We start from the raw sequence: 22,680 nt of genomic DNA, 5'->3' as shown, positions 1-22,680 counted from the left end.
CTAACATCCTGACTGCTGTTTATTCATTCTATTTCAAGTGCATTTGTAACAAGATATTACTGTAAAAAATTGAAATAAACACTAATAAAAAACAACTCAAATCAATACAAAATTAGGTATGCTAAAAGTAAACTAAATTTCTACAGCTGATATGTTTAAAGCAATCACTGGTTCTCTTCACACTTTTCAATTTGTTAACAAAATTGTACTGATGATGAATCAGTACCTACTATCAGAGAAGATGATAGTGATAGTCTCTCATTCTTGATATTGGTAATTAGTATTTTCTTTCTCTTTGTTTATAAGTTTTATATTTTTGTTTAATCTTTACAGAAAAACAACTTTTCATTACATCAATTTTTCTTTATTATTTTTACTTTTCATTGATGTCCTGCCTTCATGCTTTTTTTTTTTCAGCTCACTTTGGTTTACATTTGCTCCTCTTTTTCTAGTTTCTTCAGACAGAAGTTCAGTTGACTCAAAATAAAACAATAGACTAATAATCATCATTCACTATGAAACATAAAACACAAGCTTATGCATTTCAAAACAAGGACACATATTAATATAGATTATTTTCCACATTTTTCTCATATAAAAGAGTACCTGGTTTGAGGCAATCCAAAACATGTTCCAACACCAACACGAGGTAAGTAGTTAACCACTTTCTTGACTGTTGCAGGGTCTGGGAAGTTGAACATTACAGCAACTATGGAAAATAATTTTCAAAAATTAGAACACAGAATGATTTCCTTTCTAGTATATAGACTTTTTGATCTGATAAAATATTTACTCTTAATCCAGGTATTTATTAAATACAATTCTTGGCATATTACTTTTATCATAGTGCATTCAAGTTTTAATATTAATATATCAGAGGTAATATTCATTTCGCTTATAAACTCATACCTTAAATAGCTCCTTCCTAAATGCTGTCAGATTGTAATAACTGTTGTTGCGTTACTGTGACATGAAGGTGAGATTACCTAGCTACTAGTTTAATTTACAAAACTGAATTTTGGCAAGTTAATTACATATCTATGAATTTCTATAAAAAAACTGTTTAAAATTTTAACTATGGTAACAATCTGACACCAAAAAGACTACAAACTTTATTTCCAAGGATGAGCAGTTTTAAAAATATTCTTTTTATAATGTTTATATGTTTGCATTTTATATGTTCATATAATCCAGAATGTGTGACCTGAAGGAAAATTTTTCCTCTATGGTTAATAATCAAATTTATATGCTTTCTGGTCATTTCTATTTTAGTAAGTACATATTTTGAGAGTATCAAAACATGTACATCAATATATGTAAACATACTCAGTATATAAATGTTAATTTATTAGACACTGGTAAATCTGTATTTTTAAAATATGAAAATAACAGTCATAAAATCATGAGGAAGAATTTAGAAAATATTATTTTGGTCAGTCTTAAAATTTCAATTATATTAATTTCAGTATCAGAAGCAGGTATTAGCTGTGAGTGATCACCTAGCCTAAAAAATACTTATGGCCAAAAACTTTTTTCAATTTGGTGTAGCTTTCAAACACTGGCATTACCAACATGTTTCAGATAAAAAAGTACATGATTATTCACTAAACACCTAAAACATTTAGAACTGTCAAATATATACCCAACATGCTTTGTTAATAATGCTTCCTTGTGTATCCATTATTATGCTCAATACTGGAGAAAAATACAAAACAAAAGGAAAACTATCAGGGACTATGGCAGATGACCAAGATCAAGCAGGAAAGGCAATAGAAAAACACACATACAAAGCAAGGATGCATAAGAAATTTCAAAGAAGAAAAATGAATGAGAATGAACAAGCAATAAATACTACAAGGTGGAAAGCCCTTTGGGGCAGCAAGAATGCAGACTGAACTAAAATGTGAAACATTCACTTGATTATTTGCCTGTAAGAATAATGTTTACACTAGGAAAAAGATGTATGTGCAGGGGAAGAGACCAAACAGGAAAGGGAAAGATATCTTTACCTAAAGAAACCTGTATTCTCTAAAGACACATGATTTCATATAGGAAAAAAGAAAAAGTGTGTGTGGACTATATTATTATGTGTAGATTTTGAAACTGACAATTTATAGATTATAGAAAGTGAAAACAAGAAAACTTCAACCTACTTATGTACAGAGAGTATGTGCAAGAAGGCACTAAAGTTTTACATATTCTCTCTTAAATGCCTCCACTCACACTGAACAATACCTTTGTCAAGTTGACCTTGTCTCTCTTGTCCTAATGAATTTCACCAAGTTCCATTCTACACTTGATCTTAGCCAAAAGGTCGAAAAGCGATACCAAGTTCCATTCTAAACCCACAAATTAAATTTTAGTTCTTTCAAGAATGATGAAATACAAAGCAACCAGAGCAGTTCAGTACCATATTCTGATGGTCACTTTATAAATGGCAATAGATTAGACCAAAGTTTAAATAAATGTATGAATCATTTGATTACCCTTTCCCCCTCTCTAAATGAAGCCACCTTCCAGAAGGAGCTCCACTATCAGAGCAATATTGAGGACATCAAATTCCAGAAGTGATTAAATGCTTAGTAATTTCCTATATTTATAAAGCTTTGAACTAATCTGTTATATGGCCAGGAAAATAAAACTACTACAAAAAAATTCTTAGAATGACAAAGGGGGTAAAAGCCATGAAGATGCAAGCGGGTCAAAAAAGAGTTCAGCTGGGCAGGGGCTGGACTACAAAACACTATCAAAATGGAAACAACATGATATACTATTAAAAAACGAAATGCAAAGAGATGGAGGTTAGCTTTGTAACAATAGTCTTCTGCAACATATTACCTCTGTTTGCCATAAAGATCTCCAGGGCTGTATTTTGCAAAAGATAACGACGAGAAAAGATTGATCGTATCTCTGTGAACAGCCATTTTCCATGAAGCCCTTCTGTATATGCCAGGATCTAGTGAGGAAAAAATAATCCCAAGTAAGTAAAAAACAGTATAATTTCTAGGAATTGAATGAAGAGTTATTAAAATAATTTGGAAGGAGACTAAAAATATAGATTGCAACTTATGGAAAGGAAGCAGAGTAAAATTATAAAACAGCTACTTATAAATACATTTGGGGGCTTCCTAAAGCAGCGATATCATTTATTTCTTTTCAGGAAATGTATACTGCATTATTTAGTGACTGATTTTTGAGTCATATCATGGAAAATTTTAGGTAAAAATTTAAAAAGAAGGAACACCTGAAAAGATCACATATACAATTCAGTTACATATAATGTGATTTTAATGGACCTAGAATTACTTTTTACATATTTTTAAAAATATATTGAAGTGCATAACTTTTTTAAAAATCACACTTTTAAGGTCACTGTTAAGGCAACAGTCACTCATTCAGAAAGCACAAAGAGTGACTGTATAAGAGGTTAAGTATCATTTTGTCAGCCAGGCTAAACACAAACCTGCAAATGAACTCAGCATAATCTCTCTATGGAGTAGATGGTTGTCAGAGTAACTTGTTACAATTCTTGTCATCCCATGTGACAGATGCAGTAGCTTAGAATGCTTTGCCAACTAAAAGTAATCCTGTCTTTAGTCCTAAGCCACTTTGTCGCTTTGTTATTCACGTTTTCTTTTTTTTTTTCTTTAAGTTCATTTCAAAAGCTTAACTATGAAGGTGTTGAAGAAAAACCAGATGTGGAATTTCTCTACAACAGTACTTCATATAATATTAATAAAGAAAATGAGATGTGTTTGCTATCAAAACCTGGTGAAAACCCATAAAAGCAAATTAAACATTTAAGCTATATCTCTCAAAAGTAAAAACTATAAAAAAGTACAAATAAAACAAAATTCGATTATGACACTGTATTGTAGGGACAAAGATGGAATAAGCAAAGAGAAGAAAAGTAATGAATAGTAAGAATTTCTCCTACAGTCTAAGTTCTACCAGAGCAAAGACTTTGAATACACTCTATTTCCATTTCCTATAACATTATCTGACACAAGATAGATGTTTGTGAATAATTAAATCAATGAATTAATGGTAGCCTAACTTCCATATATGGCCCATATTCCTTTTGTTTGAACCGTATGATATTTAACAAAATTTCAAGCAGTTGAAAGTCCATGAGAAAATGGATATAGAAATTCAGATTTTTTTGTTTCTCAGAAAAAAGTGAAGTTATCTGTCAGATCTAGAATTATATGCCACATGGTGAAACTGGCATGCACTCTCCATTTTTGCAGTTTCCACTCTTTCATTCATTTACTAACATCTATCTAGTTTCCATTGGCATTTGAGTTTGTCACCCTAGATTTATCAAACTGGAGAGAATCCAATATATGTTCTGTAACACATACTTCCATCTATCCAACAATTACTAGTAAGGAAACTAAACCCAGGCAAGTTCAATACTTAAAACAAAGTCACTTGAGAAGTTAGTGGAAGAGTCTGGAATACTTCCAGGTTTTCAAATCCCAAAGTCCAGAATTTACATAAATAGCACATTGTCACATTTCTAAAAAAGGGTTTTAAATGTCTGTTAAACTAGAACTCAACTCATCAGAAATTATAATAAACTACATTTGTTTTTCCTGCACTTAGGTTACAGGTGAAAGAGGAAAATCAAAAGAAAACAGGGGAGTCTTTCAGCTGTGTGATATGTTAAGAATATCACACACTGGTCTGAAAAGTCCACCTTTTATACCTATAGAGCTATATAATAAGACCTGTTGCTCATGATGGTGATGTTAATCATTGCAAGAGCATGGTCATCCAACTAAAGAGATAATTATATTTCAGGATACTCCAATTTTTAACTAAAATAAGTATACTGAAACATTATTATATCAGTTTTCAATGTATTAAAATCATTTTCCAATTAATCAAAAAATTCAATTTATATCCCATTCCATTAAGCTGTATAGTTTTTTTAAAAAAATCTACTTAAAATACAGCAAGTGGCATGCTCCTAAAAAAATTTTTTTATTACCAAATGTCAAACCTATTCAAAATTACAGAAAATGATATGAGCCTCAGGTATCCACTACTCAACCTTATAAAATCCTAACATTTTGCCACATTATTGCATACACTTAAGAAACTAATAAAGCATTTCAGATAGTATTGAAATTCCCATGTATAAATAACACTTCCTGATCCCATTTTCCTATTTTGTCAGAGCCAATCACTACCCTTGGTTTGAGGCTTATTGTTCCCATGTAAGTTTTTATACTATTAGTACATGTATATTTGTAAATAACATCCAGCATTTTTTTATTGTTTTCAAATCTGACAAATGGTGTCATACTGAATATATGACAGTGTGCTTCCAAAGTTAAATATAAGCAGGTCTGTTAATTTTTTAAAACTCTGAGGAAGAGAAATAGGAGGAGAGAAAGAAAATTATTTAAACTTGCCAAAGGTATCAAAAACTAAAAATTTACATACATACAAAAACTACCCTGTCTTCAAAACAATTAAAATCTATAATTATACTAAAAATAGCTAGGGTTTTAAATAGAAACAAAGACTCTCTTAACTAACAGAATTACTAGCTGAAATGGATACAATAACATTTCTTTAAAGAATTCATTAGGAAAAGGTGCCAGTACTGAAAAGCAGCTGAGGCTTAGCTAAGGAAGAGGTTTATTTCTTATCAGAATAGTATATTCCTGGTCTGAGGCTTCACTTCAAAGTCTCTAGGGTTCAATTAAAACTGGATTAGGTAGAAGCAGACCCTTCTTTGGGACTTTCTGTTCACTGAAACTCCACATCCACTGACAGCACCCTAGACAGAGGTCTAGCCCTCCAATGAATCAGTTGCTATGGAAACCGTATCATTACCATTGCTCTGCAGTTATGACCCCAAGTCCAGAATAGCTTGAAAGCTTAAGCTCACAGCACTGTCTTTAAATGTTTACCACTTTGATTTAATATTGGGAGTAGTATTATTAGCAGAAAATTCAATTTTCACTTTTTAATAATTTGTTTCAACAAGATAGTTTATTAGTTAAATTTTGAGGTGAGAGAATTAGGAAAGAACAGTATTTAATTTTAAATACAAACACACATATATACTATTTCTTTACATTGAAAAAAGCTACCATATCTTCTTTAAAATTTATATCTGAAAAAATATGTTATTCTCCCCCACTAATACACACATTTCCTCTTTCTACCCTTCAAATAGGATGCTATGAATACATATGAAAACTTCTTCACCCTGTTGCATTTACTGGCTTGAAAGTAAAGCATTTTCTTTTTTTACTTTCCCATTAACCATTCAGTTTGCAAAGCTTATGAATGTATCCAAATAAAAACCTTCATCTATTTTCTCTTCCTTATGAAAGAAGAAAAATAGAAACATGCCTTTATTGCCCAACTGCGTGAATATTAGGCATTTTGAAAAGTAGAGTTAAATTAGTCTCTGAATAAAGCAGTATGTTTCACAAAAGGAAAGAAAAAGGTTTTGTTAAAAAAAAAAAAACTACCACCAATAAATTTTAAATGTGTTAAAGTTCTTTTTGTAAAGCCATTATATTAAAAAGTGATAACATATTTTATCTTAAAAATGTTTTGGGAGTATTATATTTTTATAATATTATCCTTAATGGTTAAAGCTACATTACATATCCTAGTCCCAAATATTAGCCAATATTTGGAGAGGTTTTACTTTCTGATAATTCCATATTGACTTTTGAACAATCTGATAATAGAAAACAGATAATATACACCAACAAAATTTAAGTACTTAATTTTCACAACAAAACCATTTCCAGAATAAGGATATATCTAACATCAAGAAAAATGTTTTAAACTTAGTATACAAAATACAAACTAATTATGCCATCAATTAAGTAATAACACCACTACTAGGAAAGTCTAGAAAATATTCATATTCCATCATATTCCATTTTATAGAATATAATTATAAATTAGTCACAAGAATTATGTTAATAAAATAGTATTTAAAATAAAAACCCATGTTGAAAACATTCAATATCAACTCACCACTAAATATATGTGTAAATGTTTTATTTATAATAATTTTACCAAAGTAATTTAATGCAAGTACTTGAAAGTTACACTACTCTATTATTAACATAGCTTTTAGATTTTTATTGCATACAATTTCCTCTGAAACTTGGTGTTAAAGCAAAGCACTTAATTTTTTTCTAGAAACATTGAATTCTACTTGGTTTAGAATTTACTTCATCACCAACCATTTGACTTTTAGTTTTAAGTTTTCAGATATAAGAATAAAACTTAAAGGTCCTTTTTAAATGTAAAAATGACATTTAGTTTACTGTGATGTATGACATACAGTTTACTGTGATGCAAACTATAACATGGTAATTTTGTTATTAAGTATATTATCAGCATACTTTGAAAAAAATTTCAGAATGATGCTAACAAAAATATGGAAGTTACAAATACAAGAGAAAATTAACTTTTAAATTATGAGTAATTGTTTTCATCTCTATAGTAAATTTCCTCCTTCTGCTTACTAGTACTATGATGCAGTACAGTATTCTCCTTAGTATTTTCATTGGTGACAAATTCAATTAAACATATTCATTACTCTAATGTTCTACTTGGCAGTTTAGTCAGTATGAAAAATAAAAAATATATAAATAAAATGCTATGTGACCTCTGTATTGATTGGGCTAAAATGGTTTTAGCCTGGGTGTGGATGATGGGGCAGCTGGGAGGGACAAGTGGGGAGCATACAAGCACATACACTCTTATGTTTTCTCTTCCAATTACTGAGGGAGATGATAAAACCACAGCAAATGATGTATCAGCTCATTTTATCTTATCGCTTTGGGGCTAGGTGACAATGAAGTTCATATTTCACTGGCTCCCATTGAAGATTGTGAAAATTACTTGCCCTCATGACCTGAAATTTCACTACAAGACAGAAATTTCTCTTCTGCAAAGTAATGCAATTTTTCAGATGTCAACCTTTAGCCTAGCTTTAAAAATTAATTTCATTTATATTAACCAATGATATTGATATTTTCACAGAACGTTCTTTGATACATGAAGCACTGACTGGCGAATTGATGTTGCTTTAGATGGGCAAGACTATTTTATTTTAAGCTGCTATGGCAGACAGATTTATGGCAAACTGAAATTCCCATTTCATAATTTAATATTTGTGCTGGAGTGATGCACCTTTAAGCCTCTGGCCTGTAAATAATTCACAATCTTTAGTTAGTTCTGTTTTATTTTCAATATTCTTCAGCTAAAAAATAATTTACATTATAAATGATGTAGCATAAAAGCAATCATTTATTGAACATTTAATATGTATCATAATGAGTCAAAAGCCAAATATGGTCATGAAGAAGCAGAACAAAGAAGGTATTTATCAATCATCCTACTAATTTTTAATTTAGTTTATTTGTAAGAAACTATATCTGCAGTCTGATTACTTTTTTTTAAAGAAGAATCAAAAATAAACCACAAAAGAATATTCAAGAACAATATTAAGGGCCATGACTGCATCTTACTTTATTTTTCATAGTAGTACATGAAGTAAAAAGCTAGGTATTAAATTTTCAGAAAAAGAGTAGATTGAACTTAGATAACTACCTAAATTAAAATAGAAATATATGGGTTTGGAGGTACCTTTTAAGATATAAACATAATGAAACAAAGTAACCAAGTCAACTTTATCATAAAGTATGAACATCCATATGATTTTAGCATAAGTGATAAAGGAATTACCTTTTATCTGCAGAAAAAAAACTCAATGTTTTGAGGTAATAAAAGTGTTACTAAAAGATATAGTCTGGTGCCTTAGCAAGTTTTTATTACCTTTATCCAGTAAAGAGTTTTGTCTAATTAAAAGAAAATGCCTTGATAAGATAATTACACCAATACTCTTTCATATTATTAATATGGTAAGTTAAGCATAAACATGCATAAATTTATGTATTAATCTATATTCTTAAAATAAGAGAAAGGCTAAAACATTTCCTTACATTAGCTAATTTCCCCCCCAAAATGGTTTAACACTTATGCCTAACTTTGTATTTATATCTATATTTAAATTTCCCTTACAGATATGATATGGGGAAAACGGTAATATAAATGCTAATTTATTTTTTTAAATATATTTGTATTGATTTCAGAGAGGAAGGAAGAGGGAGAGATAGAAACATCAATGATGAGAGAGAATCATTGATTGGCTGCCTCCTGCATGCCCCCTACTGGGGATTGAGCCTGCAACCCAGGCATGTGCCCTGACTGGGAACTGAACCGTAACCTCCTGGTTCATAAGTCAACACTCAAACACTGAGCTACACTGGCTGGGCAATAATTTTTCTGTTTTGCTTGGAAAGATTCCTAATCACTTCTCAAAAGTGTATATTAGTAACATGCTATTGTCACTGAAATCAAGTAATGAAGTATTTTTGATATTATTTCACAAGCAGATTCTCTGAAGTTGAGCTTTCTACTCCTTAACAAAGAGTTGGATTTAAGTCAGCACTAATAAAAACTGTCTAATTTTAAATATATTAGATTGCTCTATAATATATACTGTTAAAACAAAAATGAGCACTATCGTTCTTCTCAATGCAAATTCTTACCTTATGAATTCAATCTCAGCCTCAGATTGTTATCAAAAATCCTGCCTAGATATATGAACCAAAGCTTCAAGTTAGAGTAGTATTAGCCTGTAGCTAAACTACTTACCTCTTTGTAGCAGACATAATATGATTGGAATTTTCTCTGGTGAGTAAGCTATTTAAGCTAAATAAAGAGTGTATCTTCAAGAAATGTGCTTTTGTTCTTCAAACATAGCAGAGTACAGAAGTAAAAAACAAAATGCAAGTTTGTATAGTGAACAGCCTTGGAAGAGACAGATAATGTCTCTCTTAGAGCCAAGGGCAGGTTTGTTTATTGCCCAGTATAATAAAGATAATGACACTTTCTGGAGCAAAGGCCAGACTTTACTGCCCAGTGTACACATTTAGGGTTCTTGAAGATTTGAGATTGCTCAACTGGGATGTAAACTCACTGGGGTACACAGTATCTACCTGGGTCTCTTATCTCAGTCTGCTCAGACTACATACAAAATAGCACAGATTGCACGGCTTGAACTACAGAAATATATATCTCACAGTCCTGGAAACTGAGAAGCCCAAGGCCAAGGTGCTAGCAGAGCTGGTTCCTGGAGAGAACCCTCTTCCTGGCTCGTAGATCTCTGCCTTCTCACAGTATCCTCTAGTGGAGAGAGGGGGATGTCTTTCTTCCTCTATTTACAAAAACAGTCTGATTGGATTCGGGTGCCAAGCTCATGACCTCATAAAACCTTAATTATCTCCTAAAGACCCTATCTCCATATATAGTCACAATGGGGGTTAGAGTTTCAACATATGAAGGGGGGAGGGACATAATTCTGTCCATAGCACCCCTCTTAGTCACCTCATAATTGTGCTATAAGAAAGATCTTTGTCTCTGACCCAGGAGTCTCATATCTTCATCGGAGAACTTTTGGCAAAACAAACGGTTAGCGTGCAGTAACTAACTATTCATCTGTGGTCAGGGACACTTGCTGCTGCAACTCTTCAATAGAGCAAGTAGTTTTCATTGGCCTGCAGCATTTTCCATGTGTGCATTCCCTAGTTCAAACCAAAACACGGGTATTCATAATACTATCAATAGGTTGATGAGGCAGAGAAAGGACAGGTCAACGTTGTATAAACAGGATTTAAGTTCTTCCAGTCTGCTTGCATTCTATCCTAAGTATATTAACTTAGTTCATCTCACTTCCCTTTCTTCTCATTGTGTACTTTAAACTGATTTAATAAGTCATGTGATTTGAGAATCTTAATTTATAACATATTTGCTGGCTACTATCATTATAGCAAGGTAATTTCTCTCAGAACAGGTTCACAGCTAATCTTTACCTAACCTTAAATTACAAAAATTACTATAGGACAAGGGCAAAAAAATGTGAAGCTCCATAATTGATTTATAGTCAGCCCCACTTTAATACCAAAAACTTAAGAGTCTAAAAAAGGAAACTTGATGGGCAATGCCATCACTAAATAAAAATAGAGAACTTCTAAATAAACCATAAACTAATAAAATCTAGCAATGATGTATAAAATCAGTATTTACCAAGAAATGTATATACTGCTAATGACAACATGAAATCTAAAACCCCTTTGGAAAGTAATCTTACATTATTTATCAAAAATTAAAATAGCCATATTTTTCATACTGACAAAACAAAAAATGGAAAATAAGATTGTAAAATCCAATGCATGTTATTAGAAAAATGGTTGAAAAAGTGTGATATGTCTTCTTCATTCACTGAAAATAATGAAAAAAGCTACTTCAGCTGCTTTGGGTGATATCCACCATCAATATATAGTAGAGTGAGAAAAGCAACACACCAAGAAATGTGTACTGCAGGATTTCATTTTTCTAAATCAATGAAAAAAGCCCAAACAACACATAAGTGTCTATAAAAATGGAGAAAAATATGAACGGATACACACTAGATTGTTAATATATCAGTTAAGTATAAGAGAAGAGGATCTGGGTAGCAGATGGGAATTGAACCTGCAACCCAGGTACATGAGCTTGACCAGAAATCGAACCTTCGAACATTCGGTACACAGGCTGACACTCTAACCACTGAGAAACAGCGGCCAGGGCTATAGTTTCCATTTTTGTATTGAGGTTCCCTATAGGTTCATATTTTGCATTAAATTTTGAGTATATTTATAATAGTATTTTTCCATATTAATCTTTTATTTTCTTCTTTTACTTATTTTTACCATTAACTAAACTCTAGATTTTATTTGGATTTTACAAATCTCTCCATTAATGTCCTCTTTCTATTCTGGGATGCATTAAGAAATACCAGAAGGAATTTACTTTTCAAGTCTCCTCAGTCTTCTGTGTGTGTGACAGTTTCTCAGTATTGCCTCGCTTTTCATAACTTTAATAAACTTGAAGAATACTGGCTGGGAAAGTCTATCTGTTCCTAATCTGGGTTTGTCTATTTTTCTCAGGATTAGAATGGGGTTATAGGTTTTCATTAGAAAAAAAACAGAGTGGAGTGCCTCTATACTCATTTCGTATGAAGTGGTTATATGATATCCACCAAATATTACTAGTAATGGTAACATTCATCACATGGTTAAAGTAACATCTGCAAATTTACTATTGCCCTAGCCAGTTTGGTTCACTTGATAAGAGTGTCGGCCTGTAGACCAAAAGGTCTGGGGTACAATTCCAGTCAAGGGCACATATCTTGGTTGCAGGCTCCTCCTCGGCCAGGGCCCTGGTAGGAGCTTATGCAGGGGACAACCAATCTATGTGTTTCTCTCACATAGATATTTTTCTCTGTCTTTCCCTCTCTCTTCCACTCTCTCTAAAAATCAAAGAAAAAAATATCCTCAGGTGAGGATTAAAAAATAATAATCTATATATATATAAGCCTAAGTGACCAAATGGCCGGTTGCTATGACATGCATTGACCACCAGGGGGCAGATGCTAAATGCAGGAGCTGTCCCCTGGTGGTCAGTGTGCTCCCACAACCAACCTCCTGCACCCCTTCCCCCCGCCAGCCAACCTTCTGCAGTCCCGAACAGCCCCAATCACTGGCCAGGCCAAGGGACCCCACCTGTGCACGAATTTGTGCACCAGGCCTCTAGTAATAAATAAAGTTACTATTATTTGCTTCCCTTACTCTATTCTTTGGAAGTTGTTACTACTCTTGCGACAACTTCCCCCCAGAGCAGCGGTTCTCAACCTGTGGGTCGCGACCCCTTTGGTGGTCGAACGACCCTTTCACAGGGGTCGCCTAAGACCATCGGAAAACACATATATAATTACATATAGTTTTTGTGATTAATCACTATGTTTTAATTATGTTCAATTTGTAACAATGAAATTGGGGGTCACCACAACATGAGGAACTGTATTAAGGGTCGTGGCATTATGAAGGTTGAGAACCACTGCCCTAGAGGGGAGTGGGTAAAGTGAAATTAAGGTCCATCCTCTAGAATGGAGAGATTATAAATATAAAATACAATATATATTAAAAATAGATTTTTAACACGCATAATCTCTATCACTTCCGTGACTCTTGCTATTGAGTGATTTTCTCCTAGAATCACATTTACCTGCTTCCTGGCATTTCAAGTAACTTTTTGTATATTGAATAATAATATTCATATCCATAAGGACTCACAATTATTTTCCTTAGGTTTTTTTGTCTTCCATCAGAGAGACGTCAAGTTTGTTCTAGCAGACAGCTAATTTACTTGTGGATCAGATTATTCCTTTTCAGGGTTGTGTCAAGCTTTGTTAAGACAAGTATACAGTAGTATTTATTACCCCAGGACAGAGCAGAGCAGTTACCTATAAGCACATCATATACTTAGTCATAAAATGGGGTAACTGGAGCAGGATAATAGTAGCAGAGATTGATTTTACCTTACAGTTGGATCACTAGCAATCCATACTACCTTCCTTCCCAACACCACTTTACCCCAAAGCAAACGATTACAATCCATACTTTTCCTCACGGCAATTAAACCACAGGCATCTTCCACTATTTATTTCAACACAATTTTACCTCAATAAACATGAAGGGAGGACTGGGCATGGTGCAGTATGCTCAGGCTAATTGTGAATTCAAAAGTTTCTAAGGAATAACCAAGATCAACACACATAAACACTTATTTCACTGTGCTCTACTCAATGGAAAAATAAACCAACCCAAAAGCACAGTTCAGGGATTTTTACGTTTATCAGTAATATGGACTTTGCTTCTTAAACTTAGTATTACATTTACTAAGGGCTTCTATAGTTGTAGGTATACATTTCACTCATGAAGAAATACAGTAAGCAGCATTATAAGCAAAAAGAAAAAAATGTTGAGTTTTGTATTTAGGCTAAGGGCAGATAATCCCTTCAACCTACAAACGTGATATATTTCAAAACCCAGTCCACACACTAGCAATTTGTCCCATTGAAACAATGTTATAAATATTGGTTAGATTCCTAAGTTCGCTCACAAAGTGCTATTCTGCCCCCAAAATAACCGAATCATATAAAAACTCTGAATTCTAATCACCCAAGGCCAAAAGACCTCTTACCTTCTTCCCATCTCAACCCCAGAACCTCAGAGAAACAATCATTTTTATAGAAGTTACTAATTCAAAGTGTCTAAATAGAGAGTAGTCTGTATATATATATTGAGATTTGTTCAGAAAGTTCAAGATCTCTTTAATGTTGTCCAATTATACAGGTTCAATTCTATTAAGGGCAAACTTCTTTTTAAATAGATTTAAAAATTTCTATTACTGAAAATGGATGTATACCCAATTTTTTCTCTTAATGTTTTTATGTAATGTATCAGCTAAAGTGAGCCTCGGAAGGCATTTTTCATGTTCTACATACTGGAAAACTGCACAAAATATTATTTTATACTGTTCCTTAGGCAGCAGATGACATACTCTGACTTTTTATTTTTTTCCTTCTAAGAGAACACATTTTGGTTTCATATATTTTCAGTTATGTTCTTTTTTCATAGTCCAAAAGATTCATTACTTTGATGACCATTTATCAGAGTTTCAAGTTCAATCTATAATACCCATTGAGATAGCAAATAATTCAGCCTCAGTGACTGTGTGTGTGAAAATGGGCTGTGTCCTAGATAAATGGCCTACCTGCCTCTGACATAGATTAGGTCATCATTCAAACTAACCACATAGCTCCACAACCAATACTAGGAAACACAGGTTCACTTTAGCTGATGTTTCTGTTTTCCTGTAGATTCTTCCTTTTAGATAGTTACAATGTCATCAAAACATTATGGCATAGGTTTGAACAACCAAGATTCAGAAATATAATGATAAAGATATTTCCTATGTTATGCAAACCACCAACTGTTCAATATATACCTATATCTGACTTCTCTTTTACACTAGGGCATCCTCTAAATCTCTGGTATTTCAATCTGAATAGAAGTATGTAAACCATAGTATTCTAAGGTGGCAGACAACAAAAGCCATTACAAGCATACATCTCTTTTCATATTCAAATAAGCTTTATTTTATCCTCTCAAATTTCTGACCTCTTTTCTCTTGCTGCTTATCTTGCTATTAGAAAAAAGAAGCAAACCAATTAGAGAGAGAGAGACTGGCTACCTAGAAAGCTACTTATAGAGTAAAATTACCTTGGTAAATGCAACTGAGTCCCAAGTTTCACTAATCTTACATATTCAGAAATAGAAACAAAACAAGATTCAAATAAATGAGAACATGACTGAACAGGTGAACCATATCAATAACTATCTGTTAGGTGAGAAATACAATTCCTATTTTTGTAAAATACTTTTATTTGGGGTTTCAGTTACTTGTAGCCAAGTGTTTTCATATCTATTAACTTAACCTCAAAGAAATCAGTAGAAAGGAATATAAAGGCATCCATCCAAATAAGCAAAGGACTATTGAAAGGAAGACAGAGGCAAAGAGATCTCAATAGCATTATAGAAGACACACAGATACATACCTGTGGTCATTATTTTAGCAAAAGGAACAAGTCACAACCTAAATAGTCATGAAGAGGACTGATAAGAAGTCACCTAATTCATTCTGCAGACCTTTAAGGTTCTCAGTACTTACGTCTATAGAGTGGGGGTAAGGGGAAGAGATCAACCAAAGGACTTGTATGCACGCATATAAGCCTAACCAATGGACACAGACAACAGGGCGGTGAGGGCATGAGGGGGTGGGATTAAGGGGGAGAGATCAACCGAAGGACTTAATATGCTAGCATATAGGCCTAACCAATGGACACAGACAACAGGGCGGTGAGGGCATGATTGGGGGGTGGGAAGGGGGGGGCAATGGAGGATAAGGACACATGTACTACCTTGATCAATAAAGAAAAAAAACTGTTAAATAAAAAAAGAAAAAGAAAAAAAAAGTCTAAAGACTAGCTGGATTCCAAACCTCTCTCTCCATCAAGCTGAAGAGCTAGTTCACTCTTTTTCTCTCCTGTCTCCTCCCCAATGGGAAACCTGAGACTGATTTGCTGATAACTTAGGGACCCCAGGAGCAGTGGAAAATAGGGACAAGGTGCATGGCCTAAACAAAGCAAGAAGGAAAAGTCAACAGACTTCCTACTCCTCCCTATTTGTTCTCATTATGCTTCCTCTACTCTATCCCTACACAGCCTTCTGAAGGTGAAAGAAGAATCCTTCGTGGGGTTTTCCTATTAAAGTCTGCATGCAACACTATTTTGTATTAGTTTTAGATGTACAGCACAGCACAGCAGATAGACATTCAGATAAGTTAAAAAGAAACACGAAGGATTCTTATTTGGAAAAACTGAATGGTCTGCCTAAAAAAGCATTCTGATGCTGATACTTGACTGGATCCGTGAATAGACAGGAGGGCTCACAGGCTGCCAACAATATAGAAAAAAACCAAGAAACATACCTATCTATAAATACAGAGCTTCCAATTAGGTCTGAAAGGGCTGCGTGTGACAGCCAAGCAATTTGAGAGAAGGCTCCAACATGACAAAAATCAAAACAGAAAAAAGAAAAAAGAAAGGACTCAAAGAGAGAAAGAAAATACAGAGATCAGAATGAAACTTAAAAAAAAAACCACACAACAACTAACAGAAGATCTTACAACCATATTAACCTAGGTTGGATGCTAGCCCTCTACCCAAAAAAAGAACAAAGCAAAATAAAAGAACTCTTTACAATTAAATTTTTAAGTTAAAATAATAACAACTTCCATGAAAAGACTAAGATAATGTTGAGAAAAATGTCACAGAAATAGAAGAGGGGAGAGAGAGAGAGAGAGAGAGAGAGAGAGAGAGAGAGAAGCAAGCAAGAAAATGGATGGAGGAAGGAAGGAAGGAAGGAAGGAAGGAAGGAAGGAAAAGAAAATACACAAATTAAAGATGAATCCAGAGAAGGAAAAAAAAATTCAGAACTAAAGGTCACACATCTCAAAATGTAAAGAGTCTACCTACTGGCCAGTACAATGAATGAAATAAGATCCACATTAAGGCAGAGATTCCAATGCAGCAAATATCCTAAAGTGAAAGATGAGCCATGCCTAAAAGGCAAACCATCTGGGATGCTGGAGCAGAAAATGAAAGAAAACAAAATGTGCTAGGAAATGCTGTTTATTCTCAGCTCCATCCCTGTTCCCCTAAGCTCTATCCTGCATAGTAGGAACTGGAAATTTATAAACTGTATTTCCTCAATCCCTTGCCAGCAGATTTTAGTGTAGAGCCCACAGTGAAAACATTTGCAAAAGATTTAGATGGCAGAAGAAACGTATAAACCATTGATCTCCAGTAGTAATTGTGGTTCACCTGCAATTCCTCTACTTCCACGTTCTTAAAAACCATAACCGGTTTTCCACTGGTTATGTTAGCCTCTATTCCAAGTAATACATCCTTTGCTGACTTGGGAAAACTCAAGGTAAATATAAAGAAGTGATAGATCATTTGATGACAATTATTTACATAGTGTTCAATGACCATTATTTGCATAGTCACTACAAATACACATTGACTTGTGACTTAAGGTTGTGATGTAGTTATATACAGAGAATAGGGATAGGGGAAATCATTTGTGAGGAATATGACAGAAGGACATATTTTCAATTTCCATACAAAGGAAGCCTTTAATATTTAAAGTTGGTAATTTTAAAAATAGCAACATAAGTCCATACTTTGTAAAAAGGCAGTTAGGTTACCTTAGAGCAGTGGGTCAAAGCATTGGGGCAGAGGACTGCTTTTAGGTAATAAAAAGTCTTCCAGCAACATTAGATATTTTAGACAGATAATGTCTTACTTTCTTAAAAGTAAAAAGGAAAGGAAAACAATGTAAATAAGAAAGAACAAAGTTTTAAAACAAACACAAAATATAGCTGAGCAAGACATTAATCCTTCCAACATACAATCAGATGGCCACACTGCTGGGATTTGAATTCAAGAATAAGATAACATTGAGGAAAATGACAGTAACTCTAATTATTTAAAACTGAATCTTGCCTGACTGGCGTGGCTCAGCTGTTGAGCATTGACCTATGAACCAGGAGATCACGGTTTGATTCCCTGTCAGGGCAAGTGCCCGGGTTGTGGGTTCGATCCCCAGTGTGGGGTGTGCAGGAGGCAGCCAATCAATGCTTCTCTCTCATCATTGATGTTTCTATCTCTCTCTCCCTCTCCTTTCCTCTCTGAAATCAATAAAAATATATAATAAAACTGAATCTTGATATGCCTCTATTCCAAGCCAATCATACTAGTTTTGTTTCCTCAAAGGGCTATCTTACCTGAAATTATCTTGTTCATCTATTTACTTATTATTTTTCTTCCTCATACCTATGGAATGGAAGCTACATAGGAGCAAGGACTTTGGTACTCAGTAGGATATCCACAGAGTTAGAATAGATTCAGGCACTCAATACATATTTGCTGAATGACTAATTTATTCTTATAATCAAACACAATTTTTGGCCTTTATTTCATAACTCTTCATTTTCCAAATTTTTTGCAACTCAATCCCACTTTGCTAACTTCCCAGAAACACCATGTCTCTTTGCCTTTCCAATTATATCTTTGCTTCTAGGCCTTTGCACTCACCATTCCCTCTATCTGGGACATTCTTTCCTTAGACAGCCACATGGCTTTTCCCCTCACTTCATTCAGGTTTCTTCTGAAACAGCACCTTACTACAGTCATTATTACTCTATTTTTCTCTTTGGTGATTATTAGCAATTGACAGACATATTTATTTCTATGCCTATCCCCACCAAACTATAAGCTCAATGAGTGAAGTATGTTGTCCATATTTCTTTACTGGTACAGTCTCTTAAAAATTAAAATAAAGTTCCAGGCCATAGTAGGCACTCAACAAATTTGAATGAGTGGATGGTCATAATTTAAATTAATGCTGTTATGAAATTAACAACCTCCACAAAACTACTTTGTCTTTCTGAAGTCTTTTTTTAAAGTATCAATAATAAGTACAAAACTAAGGAGACTGGGACAGTGACACTCCATGCTTAGCTGTAATTGCAATCCAACAGAAGGTCTTATGTTTAGATTCTAGTGATTAAAGACATCACACAGGGGCCCAAAATACACACTTTCTAGCTTTTGGATGTGAGAAATTCAGCTGCAGTGACAGATCTCTACCATGAGCACCACAGAAACCTAAATGCAAATTCATGCATGTCTGATTCAATATATCGTACTAGTTTTACTTCTGTCTTCTAGCCACAACCTTTAGTTTTCAACAGTTTAATGAAAACTGCATGATAAACTCTACTTTTTGTATGGTGTGCTCGAACCCATCTTATGAGTACTGTCATTATCACCTCCTTCTTAGAGCTTGATTGATCACTCTTTTTCCTTATATTCATTAATCTCATCACCTTATCTTTTATACCACTTCATTTTAGCAGAAAGGTAATAATAAAACCCTCATCCATTATCCTTTTACTCATCTAGTCAAGCGGAAATGGTTAATAACATGCTACAAATTGAACTTCAATCACCTCATTTTCTCCTTTGTTGAATACACATTAAAATATATTCCAAAAGTGCAATTTGTTTTACAGGAGAATTTGTGTTATATTGCTACAGACAACTAAAATTAAGTGTTTCTCAGTTCAGTTATTAAATATATCCAAGTGCTCTTTTATCGATAATACTAAAACATTAACTCATTTTATTAGGGTATAATAATACAAGAGTCTTATCTCTCAGAACACAAAGACATCTAGACTACCTAATAGTATGTGTTATATGATGTGTCATTTATCTTCAAGAAAAAATTACTAGTGATGATTTATGCATTGGTACATTATTACAGATGAAATTGCTCTCTATTTTTAAAAGTTAATTTGTTTACATGCAGCCTTATCTTCTAATGTAAGCCCTATTAGTGAAGAAGTCTATAACTGTCATATAAAACAGAAGGAATGGGTATATACATAAAATAGAAAGGCATAATGATTTAAGATTTTGAAACTAGCCTTTTGAATGGAATACATTTAATATATAGACTATGGTTTTCAAAAGAGAAAAGAAACAATGACAACTAAAATCATACAACATTTTTATATACATTACCACAAGCACTTGTACTGAGTTCTAACAGTCTTATAACTATTAGGGGGAAAATAGCTATCGTATTGTGGAGAAAAGATTTTCTACTAATTTAAGTAGGTGTCACCCATCTATTTGTAAATGGGCATGCTCACCAATTGACTAAAAACTAGACTTACAGAAAATATTAGAAAACTTAACTAGATAATCAAGACTCGGTTAATATTATCTTCCTATCATCCTAAAAATATGTTCTGACTCTAGGAAGGAATTTAGCAAATGATTTAATATCAACATTTTGAGCTCCTAAACTATACCACTTGTTGAGAATAATGCTCATGTTTATTATGGAAAAGAAAACTTGTAATATACATGTAAACCTATTTTCTTATACTGTGTTTATAAAAAAAATGTTCCTTTTATCCATTAAAATGACTCTAAAATATAAAAATAATAATTCTGAAATTATTAAATTTTATAGCATTGTATACTCAATCTTTTGGTATTGCAGAATCAAGAATAGGTATCAGTTTTTGTTTACACATATTTAAGACTTTTTAGAACATCATCCAGTCCCTATGAATAAGCTTACTCCCCTTTTACATGTTTTACACTTCTTGTGTTAGTGGAGGGTTTTTAAGATACTTTTCATGTTAGGTATGAATTACATGTCGTAATTACACTATGTTTTCCACAAACAGTCCTTATTTTCTGTAAACTACACAAAATAATATTATAGGTTAAAATTGTTAAATACTTCTTTCCTACAAAGAACCTATGAGAATATATTAAATTTATATTATATATATATTGAAAATATATTTTTCCTTTTAAAAAGGACATATTAACATTTTAATACTATTTAGCATGTAAAAATTGGAAAAGAATCAATGACTAAGCCCATGTATGCAAAAGTATTAATTTCAATCTATAAACATCACTGAATAATATCAGATACCACTGCCTATAAGCAAATGACTTCACCTATTTAATGAGTCAGGAAAATCAGCTACTACAGCCCTAGCCAAAGGGCTCAGTGGATAAAGCATCAGCCTGAAGACCAAAGGGTCCCAGGTTCGATTCAGGTCAAGAACACGAACTTCAATTGCAGGCTCCTATAAGAGGCAACCAATGAATGTGTTTCTCTCACATTGATATTTCTGTCGTTCCCTCTCCCATTTTCTCTAAAATTCAATTAAAAAATATCCTCAGATGAGGATAAAAAAAATCAGCTACTACATAAGGACTCCAGCAAAGATGCAAAGGTTTGGCTCCAGTGCTGACAGAATTAGTGTGATAAAACTGTGACAAACTGATGAAAGCCCATTTCTTCTTAAAATCAACATTTTATGTAATTAATAGCCAATAGAAAATGTGGTAATTTAAAAACATTTTTATTTATACACTTTACATTTTAATGTGTTTTTGTATTTGAACATAATGATTTCAGTTTTTTATATTCCTGACCTTTCTCTTAGTTTATCAATATCTTTAGTGCTTAGTCGTTTCTCTAAATTTTCTCCTCTGTTGGTTCTCTTTCTACATTGAATTATACATGCAATGTAAGCATTCAAACAAGAACAAATTTTAATTACTGTTTTTGCAAACAGTATTCCGAACTTATCGGTTAAGAGAAAAACACATTATTTAAAGTTTTCTTGTTAGCTGGGTAATGCTTTGCCCCACAACATGGAGAACTATTTACTTTTAAAACAAAGGTAAGAATATTCTAAATTGAAGATAGAAATTACTTTTTAACATTCTATACTTTCCTATGTTATTGTTGCCTAAGTAATCTGAAAGACAGTGAGAAAGACATTTTATAGCATAAAATACTTTCACTCTTAAGACAAAATGCTAGTATTTCACCTCCAGAGCTGGTGTGGTTAAGAGCAGCTTTACATGTTAATAGTGGGCCAGGAGATAGTATGTCTCCTTGTGTTCCAAGATGAGAGACCATCACCTACGTCACAGCATACCAAAAAATATGTATTTTAATCTACTTAAGCATTGACATTTAACTTGCAGTTTATAGGAATTACAGAGAATAGAAGTACAAGCTAAATAATCCTATCTAATAAAAGAGAAACATGGTAATTAGTGTACGTCCGATACCCTTCCCATTGGCTAATCAGGGCGATATGCAAATTAACTGCCAGCCAAGATGGTGGCGGCAGCCAGGCAGCTTGAAGCGAACATGAGGCTTGCTTGCTTCAATGATGGAGGACTCCAATGTTCCTCGCCTGCCTTGCCAGCCTCTGAGCTTGCCGTTTGAAACATTGTTACAAATATAGAAGCTAAACAAAACCCCAGAAACCTGCTTTCAGCCAGCAGGGATCTCAGAGCTGGAGTTGAAACAGTGTTTTGATTATAGAACCCAAACAAACCAGATACCTGTTTTCAGCAGCAGAGGCCTCAGAGCTGGAGCCAGAGCTAAAGCTGGCCCAGAATAAAAAAAGAAAAAGAAAAAAAGGAGCGGTTGGGAGCTTCAGTCACCCCCAGCCTGAAAACAGCCCTCAGCCCCTCACCCAGACTGGCCAGGCACCCCAGTG

General features: G+C 33.5%; 1 protein-coding gene across 5 annotated transcripts in view; it reads right to left on the bottom strand.

Moving 5' to 3' along the window:
* LRBA (LPS-responsive vesicle trafficking, beach and anchor containing) overlaps positions 1-22,680 on the bottom strand; it is a 554,230-nt gene that overhangs the window by 158,199 nt on the left and 373,351 nt on the right. For all 5 annotated transcript variants that reach the window (XM_006770131.2, XM_006770133.2, XM_006770134.2 and 2 more), the window contains exons 41-42: positions 2,839-2,956; positions 607-709 (exon numbers count right to left, since the gene is read on the bottom strand). In XM_006770131.2, coding sequence (XP_006770194.1) covers positions 607-709; positions 2,839-2,956 — 221 coding nt within the window. The remainder of the gene's footprint in view (positions 1-606; positions 710-2,838; positions 2,957-22,680) is intronic.

The sequence above is a fragment of the Myotis davidii genome, unplaced genomic scaffold (assembly GCF_000327345.1).
Source record: "Myotis davidii unplaced genomic scaffold, ASM32734v1 scaffold323, whole genome shotgun sequence".
Classification (NCBI taxonomy): domain Eukaryota; kingdom Metazoa; phylum Chordata; class Mammalia; order Chiroptera; family Vespertilionidae; genus Myotis; species Myotis davidii.
This window is presented reverse-complemented; position numbering and strand designations above follow the sequence as displayed.